We start from the raw sequence: 14,930 nt of genomic DNA, 5'->3' as shown, positions 1-14,930 counted from the left end.
TAAATTAACTAGGGTAAAAAATGTCCTATTTAATTTTTAATCAAAATTTAAAATAATCGCAAATTAAATAAACCAATTTTAAATGTAGAACTATAAAAACGCCTGTGCACTAGACAGAATTTAAATGTGTATTAGTCTGTAATAAAATATAATTTAAAAAAACCCAAGTTTTTTGAACTTTTTGAACTGATTTTATTGCATCTGCGATGTATTTGAAATATATAAAACCTCTATCATATCGATATTTAAAAAGGTAAAGGTTAGCACTTTCGCCTCGCAGCCAGAGGAGCCGGGTTCGATCCCAACTTGTGGCACTGGGTGAACACTCGGAACAACTCCTTCTGCGTAGAGTTTGCAAGTTCTCTCCCCACTGGTTTAAGGGGTTTTCCCCCGAGATCTTCGGTTTCCCCTTCCATAAAAACTTGTTGAGGTTAACGGTAATAGTTAGTGTAGGGAGCTGTTGGCTCGCGTGGCTTGCAGGGCTTGCCACCACCCTCCTACGCATTGTAACCCGGCCACCTGAATTAAAAGGCTTTAAAAGTCGCTCGATGACTTAGGCCTAAGGTGGTGTCTTGGGTATTAGCCTAGCTGATTATTATTATTATTATTATTGTAATCTCGTTAGCACGAGCGATAGGAACGTTATTTCGGAAAAAGTATCAGCCTTGAAAATGAACTCAATGTAATATACTAATAAATAATAATTAACAGTTAGGATAATACCTAAGGCTTCAACTTTAGGCCCGAGTCATCTAATAACTTATGATGCCTTTAAAGAGGACTGTTATCGTATAGAAATAGAACGTCAAACTAATTATAACCAAAAATAATAATAATAGTTCAGTTTCTACGGAGAAACAGTTCAGTATCGTCGTTGTTACGTTTTTAAAATGCAACTGCGAAGTTTTATTTCCAAGTCCATGAAGTGTGTGGGTACATTTCTGAACCAGGGTTTGGTGAAACCGGCAATAATTGATCACGAAAGAAGCCGCCGTTATACTGTCACCGCGTGTTCCACCAAATACACTACATTTACAAGGAGACTACCCGAGGTGGTTATCACCGATTTTGTTGAAACTCGGGGGTTAGGTAGACCTTATGGTAGTATGAAAATTGCCAAAGGGAAAAGTTGCAATGGGCTTTACGTTTCCCATGGCAACGGAAAATGTTTTTGACCTATCCATTTAAAAAAGCATGGTATTTTCTCGGTTACCCAAATTTGGTTAAATTGAACCAAAATTGATCAATTTTACCCAAAATCGTTAATTAATTTTACCCAAAATAGGTCAAATTCATCTTTTTGGGTATGTTTTGAAAATTTAATTTTTTTAAGTAAGTACCCTGTGAAACCGAGAAAATCCCATGATTTTTTAAATAGGAATATTTTTGTTTTGAGAGATCAAAAACATTTTCGGTTGCCATGGGAAAAGTAAAGCCCATTGCAACTTTTCCCTTTGGAAATTTTCATACTACCATAAGGTCTACCTAACCCCCGAGTAGGGTAGTCTCCTTGTTAGTAAACTTTCCGCTCTGATAGTGAAAATAGTAATCACAGATTGACCACCGCAGCAGTGACTCGAGAAGCTCTACGCATACTTTTAACTGTATTTATTACTGAATGACAATGAAGTTGTAACATCTTTTGTCATTATTTTCACAATTTCTAGTACAAGTGACAATCTTACGGTTTCCCGGAAGCGATTCCATGTTAAACACAATTGGATTACGTCAAAAAATGATTTTAGCTTCGTTTCACAACTCGGTAAAACATACATATTTACCAAAAATAAATAAAAAATTTATCAATAAAACATCTAACACTCTTAAACGTCTAAAAACTCTTTATTTTCTTTTACTTACTTTGTAACGGAGATGAGTAAGTTCTATTAATGATGATTTTTGAATCCTACGTGTTCTTTTAGGATAGTATATATTTAATCCTAACTTGTCAATTCAGCGCAAAGCTGAAATAGTTCTTATCCCATCTAGTGATGGCCGCGAGATACCCTGGGGATATCTGCTTCTAATATACCAAACCATAAATTATTTCTAAGGTAATAAAAATATTCGAGAATAATTCGAAAAAAATATTCAGAACTATTCTAGGTTATCTACACTTCCTTTCAATAATTACCAAACCAACTATTACTTTTGTTCTGAGGGTGTGTCTTAGGTTCCACCAAACATTGACATTTAACATCGGTTAAAAGTATACAGGTTGCTTCAATTTGATCGCACCAAAAACTATATTATCTAGAAATGTGAGATTTTCAGGATGTACACTATCGGAGAAGGTCGTTGTTATTTGTAAATTTCAGCAAAATCTTGTAATTTTTCAGGGTTTTGAATTTTTTATTTCTTTAACGCTAGGTGGTAGACGAAAACTGTCATTGAACAAGTTGTAGAGCACACTAGATAACCTTAAATGACATCATTGGTTTGGTCGGAAAAGGTCAATTTGTCACTGAGATATTATGTCATGTAAATAACAAGTTGGTAGTAGGTGGCCTTAGCCTTTCCACAACTATTTTGAAAATAATCCTATTTAAATTGTAATGTTTGTATGACTGCTAAAAATGAACGTTATATTTTTATTGGTAATTAATTTTGAGGGAAAAAACAATTTCCGAAAGTGTTACAAAATTGACAAATGTACTAGTTATATACGAAATAAGGTTCAAAAATTCTACCACATCCACTGCTATACACGTTCGTGTACAATACAGTATATTTTGAAATGAGCCTCGGACCATAGCTGGAGTTACGAATAGAAACATTGCCAGAATTATCTTGCACAAGTCTTCTTCGTTAGTACCTTGCGTCTTATAAACTCCCTCTATCACGAATACCCACAGAAAAAAGGCCGGCGGTGTCAAATTTGTGGACCTAGGAGGCCATTACACTGGACCGTTCCTTCCAATTCAAAGCCCAGGGAACTTGTTGTTAAGGAACTGTACCACACTTCATTGCTGGTGACGTGGCGCACCGTTCTGCTGGAATCCAAGATGTGAGCTTTCGAAAAAAGGTACATGTTCCAACGCTTCTGCAACTTCATTCCGTAGGAATTAAACCAATTCGGTAAAAAAATGGTCCAATAACGCGATCTCCTAGTAGACCAGCCCAGACGTTAAAGCGAAATTGGACCTGATGGGGGTGAGGAAATCCCCAGTGTGGATTTTCATAACTACAGAGGTGGTGTTCTGTTGGTTAAATAAGCCCTCTCTCGAGAAAGAGCACTAATCGGACACGAGGAGCAAATTACGGTATTTTGGTAAGAAACAGTACTTTGGTGAGTTACGGTATTTTAAAATTTAAATTTTGATTATTCTTGGTTTTAATTTCACGCGTTTCCTTGACTCTATTAAAGGGAGTATGAACTTAATACAAAAAAGTTTGTTAACACCGGCTACAATCGGTTTTCAACCTAACTTAGCTCCTGGCAGAAATGTGAAATTCGTTGTTCCTCCATAATCGTTTAAGTTCGTATTCCCTGAAACTTCCAAGCGAGGAGTAAACATTTGAAAAAGACCCTCCTTCAACAATTATCCTAATAATAATTCTTACACTTATGAAATTTATTTCAAGATAATTTATTGTATTTACCACTTGAAAATTATTAGGAATAAAAAATAAATAAATAAATCGCGCCTGTAAGATAAAATACTTCATAATTTAGGTTCTGGTATCCAATTATGATTTTTTACGTAACATTTAAAGATGGTAAAATCCCAGAATTGAATGTAAACTTGCCAACTATTAATAATTGAAACCTTAGTTAAACCCCGCTGATTTGCCTAAAATCAAATCTCAAAGAGGGCCCCATAATCTGTAAGCTTATTCTGTTTTAGTCCCAACAAACAAACAAAAACAGAAAATTTTGTTCATTTGGCCATTTAAAATTAAAGTTTATATTTAAAAAAAATGAGACTGAAATTATATTTAAAAAAAACTGGTGACTAAATGGTATCTTACCAATTCGACATGGAAAACATCGTACAACGTAGAAAATCAGGACTAATTTAAAAAGAGGGAACGGAATATTATGTATCTTTCACAACAACGGAGCATAAAAAATCGACGTATCACAAACCATCATTAGCTTATCGCCAAACCCTCCCCTTTCGCAAATAACGTCACTGAGAGCAGCCTTCCCCCCTCCCCCCGTTGATAAGGCGAGGTTCAATGTACCTAAGTGCTGGAGGAGACTACCTTTAAAAGCTCGAGTCAACCAGGATAGAAACACAATTGTCGGAGTACATATACTTCGAAGAATTTGTCCAGATTCCGGTCTTCGAGTCAAGATGAATTACGCGGTCACTTTTCTAGTCTTCTCCGGCGTCGTGGCTACCATCTACGGCCAGTATAGCGGCCCCGCCGGTTGCGGCTACTGCGGACGACTGACCCTGGAAAAGAGACGTGACTGTTGCAACCAAGGTGCTATCGAGTGCTGTAAAGTCGCCGCTCCGAGCGACGAATCTTACCCTGGACACGCTGGAGGACAGTATCCCGGTGACTACAGTGGAGGTCCCAGCCACAACAGTGGCGGCTACGACACCCTGCCACCTCAATACCCTGGTAGTTACCGACCCAATGGCGGCTACGGACCAGGAAGCGGGTATCACCCCGGTGGTTATGGACCAGGAAGCGGATATCGCCCTGGCAGTTACGGACCAGGTAGCGGATATGTCCCCGGCGGCTACTATCCAGGAGGATACCCCAACGGACCCTACCCTGGAAGCCTGTACTCACCTGGATCGGCGTATCCACCCGGAATCTATCCACCAGGCGACTTTCCCCCTATCAGAGAGGTTTACCCACCAGGAGGACCCTATGACCCTGTCGACCCCTATGGCCCTGCCGATGTCATCCTCAGAAAGATACCCGGAGACAACGAAACCGTCAGCGACGAAGACGAGATCCATGACCGCAAGCTACCCGTTGCTGTGACTACCGAATTTCCTAAGCCCACAGAAGCTGAAGACGAAGACTTGAAATAAGTCTCTATTTAAATCTTTTAAATAATTAGGAATGGAAATCGCGTATTTTTGTCCATTTCTCGGTTTGTAATTCATTGTCTCTGAAATAAAAATGGACCTTTTTAACGATTTTTCTCTCCTTATTCTGTAATTAGATAATAATCTAAATTTGATGTTCAGATGCACCTGTTTATAAATTTCCGTCTGTACAAGAGGAGATGTCATAAATGAAACGAGTCGACTCTTGATGAAAGTGAAATTCGATTGGTAGTGACTTTTAAGCATAGTAATAGGTTCAGAGAGGGTTATGCTTGATGATTATAAATCGAAAATTACATTATAGACCATAAATAGTTACTGTACTACTGTTTTTACCCAAATGTTGAATGTTTTCAAGGGGTACAGATACCCTACAAAAAAAATTATAATTAGAAAACAGTTATCCCAGGAAGAAACCCAAATATTTTAAGTACTGCCGCACTTTAACACTTATTAAGCCGCTTACAATAAATATCAATCTGTGACCAATAAATGTCTTTTGTCAGACACCAAGTGGCTTAAAATGGGCTAACAAAAGGTAATACGCGTTTAGGTTTCAAAACAAAAATAAGAAAGCGTTGGATAACCTTATGTCTTAAACATTTTTTCTGAAGTAATTAGCAAGAAATTAAAGACGATTGAAATGGGATGAAAATCTCTGGCTTAAGGCTGTGGGCTAATACTTAAGCCTCGACAGTCATTTTTTTCTTCGATTGCGCAATTTCTAGCTTCCAAATTTCCACAAAAATACCATTTCTATGAACTTTCTATGAATAATGAAATTTAATGTTTATAGTGTTCGAAATGTTACGAATTTCAATAAAAATACAAAACCAATAGGTAATTTTACAAGTTTATATTCAGGGTCACGAAGTCAAATTTATACGCTCTCATGACCATGCCATAGAACGGTGTTTTCCCTGAATAAGAGAATTTTAAAATTTATGTATTATAAATAAAATTTATTTTAAAATCAATAACCGGCTGCATTGGGGTTTCCGGACTTCATCAAATACTTAAAATTTGTTATTTTTCTTTGGCTTCAATAGTTTGGACAATCCAGTAATTAATGATTTATAACTTTGGTCCGTATTAAGGAGCGAAATCTTTCTTCGAAGTTTTATTAACAACGGGGATGAAAATTTATTAAGTACTATTTGTGTTTTGCAATTGATCCTAATCGAAATAGAGCTAGATTAGCCAAATATACCCTAAAAGGTTTATTTAAACAAGTTGGCAAGCCAAAATATACTTCTCCTCGAAAGAGTTTCTAATTTTCTGTGATGTATCCGTGGTTCTGTGGTAGAACGCTCACCTGTCGTGCACGAGGGCTCGGGTTCAAATCCCACCCGAAACAAACGCAAATTAATAAAAAAATATAAAACATCCTATGACAAAAAGAGGGCGCTGTTGGAAAAACCTTTTCCCTAATTCTAAGAAATTGCGTACGCAGTGATTACACTTTGCACCGAAAATGCGTACCCACAGACAGACACGGTGATTGTAAAACCCCTCCCCTCTGAGAGGTAAAAAGCGAATAATAAAAACGGATTTAAAATAATAACGTAATTTTCTGTGCCAGATTAAGCCAATTAATCAAACATAACACACATTGTGTTTTTAGGGAAAATAAAGAAATAAAAAGTATTACCCCTATCGCGTGTAAAAAATCCGTCATTGTTTGATGGCATTATATTTTTGTCTGTGGGCAGAGGAGCAAAGTTCCGAAGGTTAATGGCCCGATCAGCGATGGTTGCCACTTTTTTATTGAAAGTGGTTATAGGTCATTTCGACAAAAAAGACGTCAGGATTTTTTTTTGGCAATCGAGGAGTTTCCCCGTTTCCAAAGTAAAATTATGCTTAACAAGCTTGTTAATTAAGGGGTATTTAAGGAATGAGTTCAGCTGAAAGTTATCACTTCGAAGACCAATACGTTCTTGAAAGTTCACTCGGAAACTAGTCCAACCATCAATTTTAACGTAAGTTAAAAATATTTTAAAGTTTTGGCAAACATGTAGTTCAAATCATTTAGTCTAAAACCTTTTGAACATTTAACCTTGGAATGAAAATAATTTTGTTTGTAGATTCGGGTTTTATTTAAATTAAATAAATTTTTATGTATTTTATTTTAACAGATGAAAGTATTCTTCTTCGTCCTTTTCGCAATCATGGTGGCTTGCTCCGTTGTCTACGCCCAGGTCAGTTGCACCCGTTGTGACCGTATGGAACGCCAAGACCGTCTGACCTGTTGCAACGCCGATACTAACAAAGAGCAATGCTGCTTCGACTACGGTCTGCCTAACAGCAGGGTCTACACCGCGCCTCAGTATCCCGGACACACTGGAGGACCAGGAGGGTACCACGAAGCCGGACACCAAGGAGAAGTCGGGTTACCCCATCCCGAACATCCATTAGGCCCTGGATTGCCCAACTAACAAAAATACTACGGAGCAGGATGCTACTAAGCGTCTTAAGCTACGCTTTATGTCTTTGAATCATTTTAAGCGTTTCTTTGAATCAGCAGTTTCGAAACTATTTTATAAATATTTTTAAACATTTTGTCTATTCATCGCTGTTCTGGTGCAATGATATCTTTGTCGGGGGCCAAATTTTGAATTGCCTGTTTACAATAAAGGGCATTATTTCTTATCTTTTAATGTCGTCTTGTTTTAGCAGCGCTATCGGCAGAGCTTTTTACCCACAATCCTTGGGAATTTTTGGTGAAGCGGGCGAGGGAATTGTGTTTTCTTAAATATCAGTTACATCTTCTTTTGGTTTGTTTCATTTTTGAGTCAGGTAGAATATACGACCAAGTAGGATTCGAATGAGTAAAGCAACAATAGTTTCATGGTAATGTTGGAAACACACATTTTGTTGAAGTACTAGAGGTTTTGTTTTAAGAAGTTTCCGGGAAATGCGCGAAACTCAGTAGTTATTCATTGACCGGCGTAAATGCACCAAATTGGTTCACATCCAGAAAATGTGTTTTTAGGGCTCTGGGATTTTTATCGATTAATAAGAGGGCACCTTTTTTTTCAAAAAAAATTTAATAAAAATACCTTCTTTATTATTCATTTAGTTTTATCCTTTTAATTTCAACATTTTGTATTTTCTTTACATTGGGCACTCTTAAAGGTGTTCCAATCGCTTAACTTATAACCAAATTTAAAAATTTCGACGCAACTTCTTTTCCGCGGAAAAATTAATCCTCTTTTACTGACTTCCGTTTTTGATTATTGATTTTACTAATATTGAACGATAAAAAAAATGTTTAGACATTACTGGAAAAAACTACTGGACTTAAGATTTTTTTAAAGAACGTAGAAAACCTGAAACTCGTGCAATCGAATTGACTACTCATAAGCGCCGCGCAATTAAACAAATATTTTTCGTGCCATTTTTGCGATTAATCATGACTGAAGCGCCTGTGTATGACCCGTCTGCCGTAGCTATAGAAGGTGAAGGAAGGTCTTTCAGATTTCGAAGCTCGGTTTGGAATAACTTTATCGTGGTTGAAGACAAAACAAGCTGTAATCACTGTGAAAAGTAAGTTATAAATTGTACTCATCACCGAACCATGCTAAAATGCTATCACCTGGAAAAGAAACATCCAGAAATCGTGTGTACGATTAAGGAGCGACTTAAGGTGACAACCGTGACATTGAGCTAGTGGAGTGGAAGCTGAAGTCCCCGACAATGAAATACCATTGGTTTTTACCCTATAAATATCGATAGCAAAGCGGAGACGGATTATGCCATGCAATGTCTTAAGAAATGGGTGGTGGCGACGGACCAGCCCGAGGGGTCGGACATTTGTACAAAATCCCGTACACTTCGCAAGAAATCTCCGATGAAATCGCGAAATCCCTGACGAAATCGCAAAATCTCTGACCTAATTTCAAAATCTCTGACGAAATCGCAAAATCTTATGAAATCCCGAAATCTTTGACGAAATCGCGAAATCTCTGACGAAATCACGAAATCTCTGATGAAATCGCGAAATCTTTGACGAAATCGTGAAATCTCAGACGAAATCGCAAAATCTTTGACGAAATCGCAAAATCTCTGACAAAGTCGCGAAATCTTATAAAATCGCGAAATCTTATAAAATCGCGAAATCTTATAAAATCGCGAAATCTTATAAAATCGCGAAATCTTTGACGAAATCGCGAAATCTTTGACGAAATCGCGAAATCTCCGACGAAATCGCGAAATCTTTGACGAAATCGTGAAATCTTCGACGAAATCGCGAAATCTTTGACTAAATCGCGAAAAATCTTTGACGAAATCCCGTACGCTTTTTTTGGGAATGTCCGACCCCTCGGACCAGCCCTTTACGGCAGTTGAACACGGTTCATTTAAGCAAATGCTAGTGGCAATGAGTCCGAAAAACGTGACCATTGTAAATAGCGTACCACAAAAAGCTATAGTAATCAAAGACGAATTATTGACTTCTTATTAGAAAGAATTTCAAAGGGTCACACAACTATCCCAAGTATGTTTGCCATCAAAATAGGTAGCCCTCGTGGACCCTGTAGAGTCAGGCCTGTAAATACGATAGGGTGAGAGCGGTAAATCTATTGCACCAATATCGCTTTGGTATATGTTCTGATTAAATATTTCTATTATAATGACTATTATTCAGATAAATTCGATGTAAATATATTTTTTTGATGGGAGCTGACCGTTATTATTGGTTTTACATCTTTTCATAATGAGCTCATCAATACTCTTCCAAGATATGATTTCCATTAATACGTAGTAATTATATATTTCAATTGATAACTTTTTTTAATTTTAGGTCGTCAAGCCAAGTAAAACATGGTAAATTCTTAGATGTGTACACTCTGTTTAAAAAGTCTTCGACAGGTGAAATTTTTGCCTTCTTTTTAATTCTGCGAGAAAACTATAATAGATAGATCAATTAAACCAATTGCAACTATTATTTATTTTCCAATATCTTTCGTTATTTATCGGTTTCGTCCGCGAAAAATTAATAGTTTGGCGGGAACCGTCAAAACTCCTTTTTGACAACTTTTTAAATATTGGTTCTACGGCACTGACTCGCGCGTTTTTGAATTCACAATGGTCGATTCATATTTAGAATGTGCAAAAATTATCCCTCAACAACCAACGGTTGATAAGTTATCGCGTTTACAAACGTTCGTCGAAATTAGGAAACACCTAAATTGCATCTAGCGATTATTAATAACGCAACTTCGACAGCGATCCAACAACATTGAAAATATATTTAATTAAAGGCTGGTTTAAAAAAAAAATTCCTAGGACAACTTGGCAAGTGGTTTTAAGAAAGTTTGTAAACGCGATAACTTCTCAACCGTTGGTTCTAGAGGGATATTTTTTCCACTTCCGAAATATGAACCGACCATTGTGAATTCAAAAACGCGCGAGTCAGTGCCGTAGAACCAATATTTAAAAAATTATCAAAAATAAGTCTTGACGGTTCCCACCAAACTATTAATTTTTGGCGGACGAAACCGATAAATAACGAAAGATATTGGAAAATAAATTATAGTTGCAATTGGTTTCATCGATCTATCTATTATAGTTTTCTAGCAGAATTAAAAAGAGGGCAAAAATTTCACCTGTCGAAGACTTTTTGAACAGAGTGTACACAAACTACACATCAGTCGTTTTTGGGGAAAATCGCACATGTTATAAATGGTCTTGAGCCCCTGAAGGTTCCATTTTTAAAGCGAAGATGTGTACGCCTATCTTAAGATGTATTATTTATAATTATAGTACAAGGAGTTACTTAATTACAATTGTTTTGTTTGGTTATTAGACAGGCTATAACAGTGCTATAAGGCATGTAGAGGAAACTTGTAGGAGCGTACAATCTGCATCCAAAAAGTTTCTTACACTCATTTCTATCGCGGGTTTAATCTGTTTTGTTTGCTAGGATGAATAGCGTAAAGTAAATCACATAGGAAATATAAAAAACTATAAACATTCTGCACGTCTTTGGCTTTCAAAAAACACCTCTTTGTACCATTTGCTTTTCTTACGTTTATCATGCCCAGGAAATAACTACATTTATTCAATCCGATATCTTTAGGGCTTTCCTGTTGAGGATTCGTGCACCATTGATGCTTGGACCTCACGTAATCGCCTACCATTTTTTGTCGTCACAGCTCACTGGATAGACGTTAAGTGGACCCTTTCTAACACAGTTTTGGGATTCGTACCATTTTCCGAACGACACACTGGAATACATACAGGGTGTTACGGATAAGAGTACCGAAACTTTTATAATGTGTTCTATGGGTCAATACGAGTTGAAAATGTCTAATGAACCATGGTCCTAAAATGTACCGTTTAGGAGATACAAGCTTTCAAAATTTGACCTAAAAAACACCGAAATTCACGCAAATGTGAAATCCTTATTATGCCTTGATCACAATTGCTGTCTTAAAATGATCGGTTATTTTTTAGAGATTAAGTGATAATAGGATCGCCGAATATCAAAAGATCATTACAATATCGTCCGGAAGTATGCACCTCCAGATTGTGAATTTTCGAAGAAGCTTTAAAAATCAGACTTGTAATAATTTTCGACGTTTAACTGTAACCTAGTCGTGTTTGATAGTACAAAAACCAGCAGCAAATAATTAATGGTATGTTTTTATTTATCAAAACAGAACAGTTATTGTCATTGTTACACGCACCGTTCACATTATTTACAAGAGTTGTTCGAAATGCCCACCTTGAACTCTAATGCACAAACGACAATGTCGTACAAATGATTGACGAACGTTTTCCCAGATGTCTGGTGTGTTTTGAATTGTCTCACATGCATCGATAATACGCTGGCGCAAGTCGTCGACATCTCGGACCTCTGTTTTATAAACTACGTCTTTCAGATGTCCCCAAAGATAGAAGTCAGAAGCGTTCAAATCGGGAGATCGTGCTGGCCATGGAATAGTTCCTCCTCGTCCTATCCACCTTAAAGGAAATGTCACATCGAGGTGGTCTCTCACGGCACGGCTGAAATGTGGTGGCGCCCCATCGTGCAAGAACCACATCCGCTGTCTAGTTGCTACCGGAACATCTTCCAGAAGCTCTGGTAGGGCTCGTTGCAGAAATTCCAGGTACGACTCTCCATTCAATCTAGGCGGAAGGAAATAGGGTCCCACTAAGTTGTCTCCAACAATGCCACACCAGACGTTTAGGCTGAATTTTTCTTGGTGAGCTGCGACCACAGTTCCATGAGGATGGTGGATAGAGTGCAAGAAGATCCGCAGTTCCCAAGTGTCATCTTAGCATGCGATGAGGCCAATTTCTCGCGAGATGGTATTCTCAACTTACACAATACCCATCAGTGGAGCCAAAACAACCTTCACTGAACTGACGTCGCAGCTCACCAAGAAAAATTCAGCCTAAACGTCTGGTGTGGCATTGTATTGACCCATAGAATACATTATAAAAGTTTCGGTACTCTTATCCGTAACACCCTGTATTGCTTCTACTTCTATAAGTTTAGTACAGAGAACATCCTTCAAAGGTTAGTCGTCTCGTCTGCCACTATCAGCTTTATTTCTTTAACGTTTTAGCTAAATCAGGAAATATTCGTTAAATAATTTTGTTAATCCAGAGCAGTGGGAAATATTTCTCCAAAACTGAACCCCTGATATTTTCAACTTGTTGTACCTAGCTTAACCAAAAATCTGTTCGAAGAACCTCAAATTATTTTTAGTTAATCAATTGAGTTTTTTTTTAAATGGTTCCAAAGCGTGCTTATCTTCAATGCGCCTAGTTGTTTTTTAATATAACTCCTATAATTGTTTTGTTTTTAGCTACGAATACTAAATTTTTATTTTGTTCTGGCCCTAATTGTTGATTTTAAACATTTGTTAGGAAATAGGTTCTGGCTATTACAATGGATAACGCCTCGAACAAAGACACATTTACTAAAGACCTAGAGGATAAGCGTACAGAGCTAGGAATTAGTTACAGGTGTGAATCACGGGTGCGTTGCTTAGCTCATGTTTTTAACCTAGGGGTTCGAGAATTGCTTAAACATCGTAAGTCAGAACCTCGTTATGACGACATATCAAATTACGAAGAGTCAACTGAAGTTTTAAGTCCATAAATATCTATTTTAACTACGGTATCTAAGGTGCGTCTCATAAGCTTGACATTTCGACGCCTAGGGGCAAAGTCGTACCCACAACGCGCCTAAATATTCACGTAAATTCAAAATGAATATTGCAAAACATTACCAGAATTTTAAAAACAGGGTTGCTCTAGTTCTATCGTAACTTTGTTATGAGCGTTTTCTAAGGATTTTGGGTTTGATTTACTTAATTTCACGCTATAAAAAATAATTTTTACGTATTTACAAAACTTAATTTTTCACCGCTAGGAGCTGGAATTAATTTGTCAATGGGAAACTTGTAAAACATCATCGAAAACATAAGCACATCGTTGATTCGAAAAAATTGAACGAATTTTTCACGGAAAAACACGACTTGAAAAAGTGACAATTTGGACTAGCTAAAAATGTATTCGCAAAGTGTCATAAATTAAATTTACGTTTTTTGGAAAAAGTCGAATAATTGTTTAAGTTAAAGGCTGGGAAGAGAATAATTAAAGAAGATATCGTTTTTCCAAATACGTACAATAAATAATTTCCAAAAATAATCAGAAAACACAATTTATTTAACAAAATGCGACGAAAATTATAAGAATGATTCAAATATTCCACCATCAGCTGATAAACAAGCTTGAGGGCGAACAATCAAGTTGTCGACAGCATGTTGAATCATTTCTGGGATGATTTCCCGACGAAGAAGGGGGCTGAGTGGAAACCCAGCCAGAAAGGGTTTCGTCCTGTGGATGGTTGCGCATTAACTAAATGGGCTACAGCCCAGGGCCCGCAGCCAGTTTTGTGGCCCCTGGAAATTCCCGCCATACAGCCTCTAATCTAGGGATAAGGGTTTAGTTGGTTAAATATTATTTATGTTCATTTAATAGTATGTATCTTTTAGTTACGTCTAAACTAATTTGACTCATGGCCACATCGCGTATCATACGGTACCAATATTTTATTAAATCTAACAGCGAGTCACTGTCAGTTATAATCTTATTTTCAGAAAGCCTATGTTATACTTTTGAAATTAAACGTTTCGGTTTGATTATTGTGTAGTTAAATATAGACAACGGACATACAAAGGCTGACCGTTGGGGATCACAAATGTGTTAAGAAATAATTTAGCCGAGAGCCCCAAAAAGTCTTAAGACGGGCCTGGGTATATGTTCTGCTTCTCAATGAAGTACTCCGTGACTCTTTTACCAACCACAAGGTGGCCCATCTTGGCACGCTTGACCTGTCTAAGGCCTTTGACCCCGTATCGCACGACTCTATTATCGTGGCTACTCGTAGGGTTGGGCTCCCCGCCACTTTTCTCGAGTACTTGACATCTTTTTATGAAGGCTCGACCACGCTCGGGGGACCTTCTCGGCAATCGTTAAAATGTCGCGAGATGTTTGCCAAGGTGACCCGCTATCTTTTTTTTTTACTAGGCTAATACTTCGTTATGGACATTGTCATCGAGCACCTGCCCACTTACATTGGGTATAGGTTTTGCCCTGGCACAGATCCACTCAACTCCAAAGCTTTTGCTGACGACTTTGGCCTCATCGCTAGTTCCGTCACTGGCCTTCAATGTCTTCTTGATACTGCCACCACAGTCTTAAATGAGACTGGCCTCTCCATCAATGCAGTCAAGAGTCATATTCTATCGCTTATTCCATCTGAAAAAGACAAGAAGACAAAGGCCCCTTTACTATCCAAGGGGCCCCGCATCACGCGGTTGGCATCGATGAGTGTTGGTCTTATCTCGGAGTTGAGTTTCGACCGTACGGGTTGAAAAGTGCGAAACTACCAGACTT

General features: G+C 37.6%; 1 protein-coding gene and 1 long non-coding RNA gene across 2 annotated transcripts; both read left to right on the top strand.

Moving 5' to 3' along the window:
• Positions 1 to 4,253: 4,253 nt before the first annotated feature.
• LOC149954415 (uncharacterized) lies at positions 4,254 to 5,105 on the top strand. Its single transcript, XM_090169047.1, has one exon. It carries the CDS (start codon positions 4,302 to 4,304, stop codon positions 4,995 to 4,997), a length of 696 nt encoding a protein of 231 aa, XP_090025173.1. The 5' UTR covers positions 4,254 to 4,301; the 3' UTR covers positions 4,998 to 5,105.
• A 1,787-nt stretch (positions 5,106 to 6,892) lies between these two features.
• LOC149954414 (uncharacterized) lies at positions 6,893 to 7,585 on the top strand. The gene is made up of 2 exons (XR_016480106.1): positions 6,893 to 6,994; positions 7,151 to 7,585. It is a non-coding gene; the product is annotated as an uncharacterized LOC149954414 (long non-coding RNA).
• Positions 7,586 to 14,930: the final 7,345 nt, after the last annotated feature.

The sequence above is a fragment of the Leiobunum rupestre genome, chromosome 3 (assembly GCF_980474605.1).
Source record: "Leiobunum rupestre chromosome 3, qqLeiRupe1.1.hap1, whole genome shotgun sequence".
Lineage (NCBI taxonomy): Eukaryota > Metazoa > Arthropoda > Arachnida > Opiliones > Sclerosomatidae > Leiobunum > Leiobunum rupestre.
This window is presented reverse-complemented; position numbering and strand designations above follow the sequence as displayed.

Excerpts from the sequence above, each read along its gene's own strand:
- LOC149954415 (XM_090169047.1), top strand. The coding sequence starts at position 4,302 with ATGAATTACGCGGTCACTTTTCTAGTCTTCTCCGGCGTCGTGGCTACC.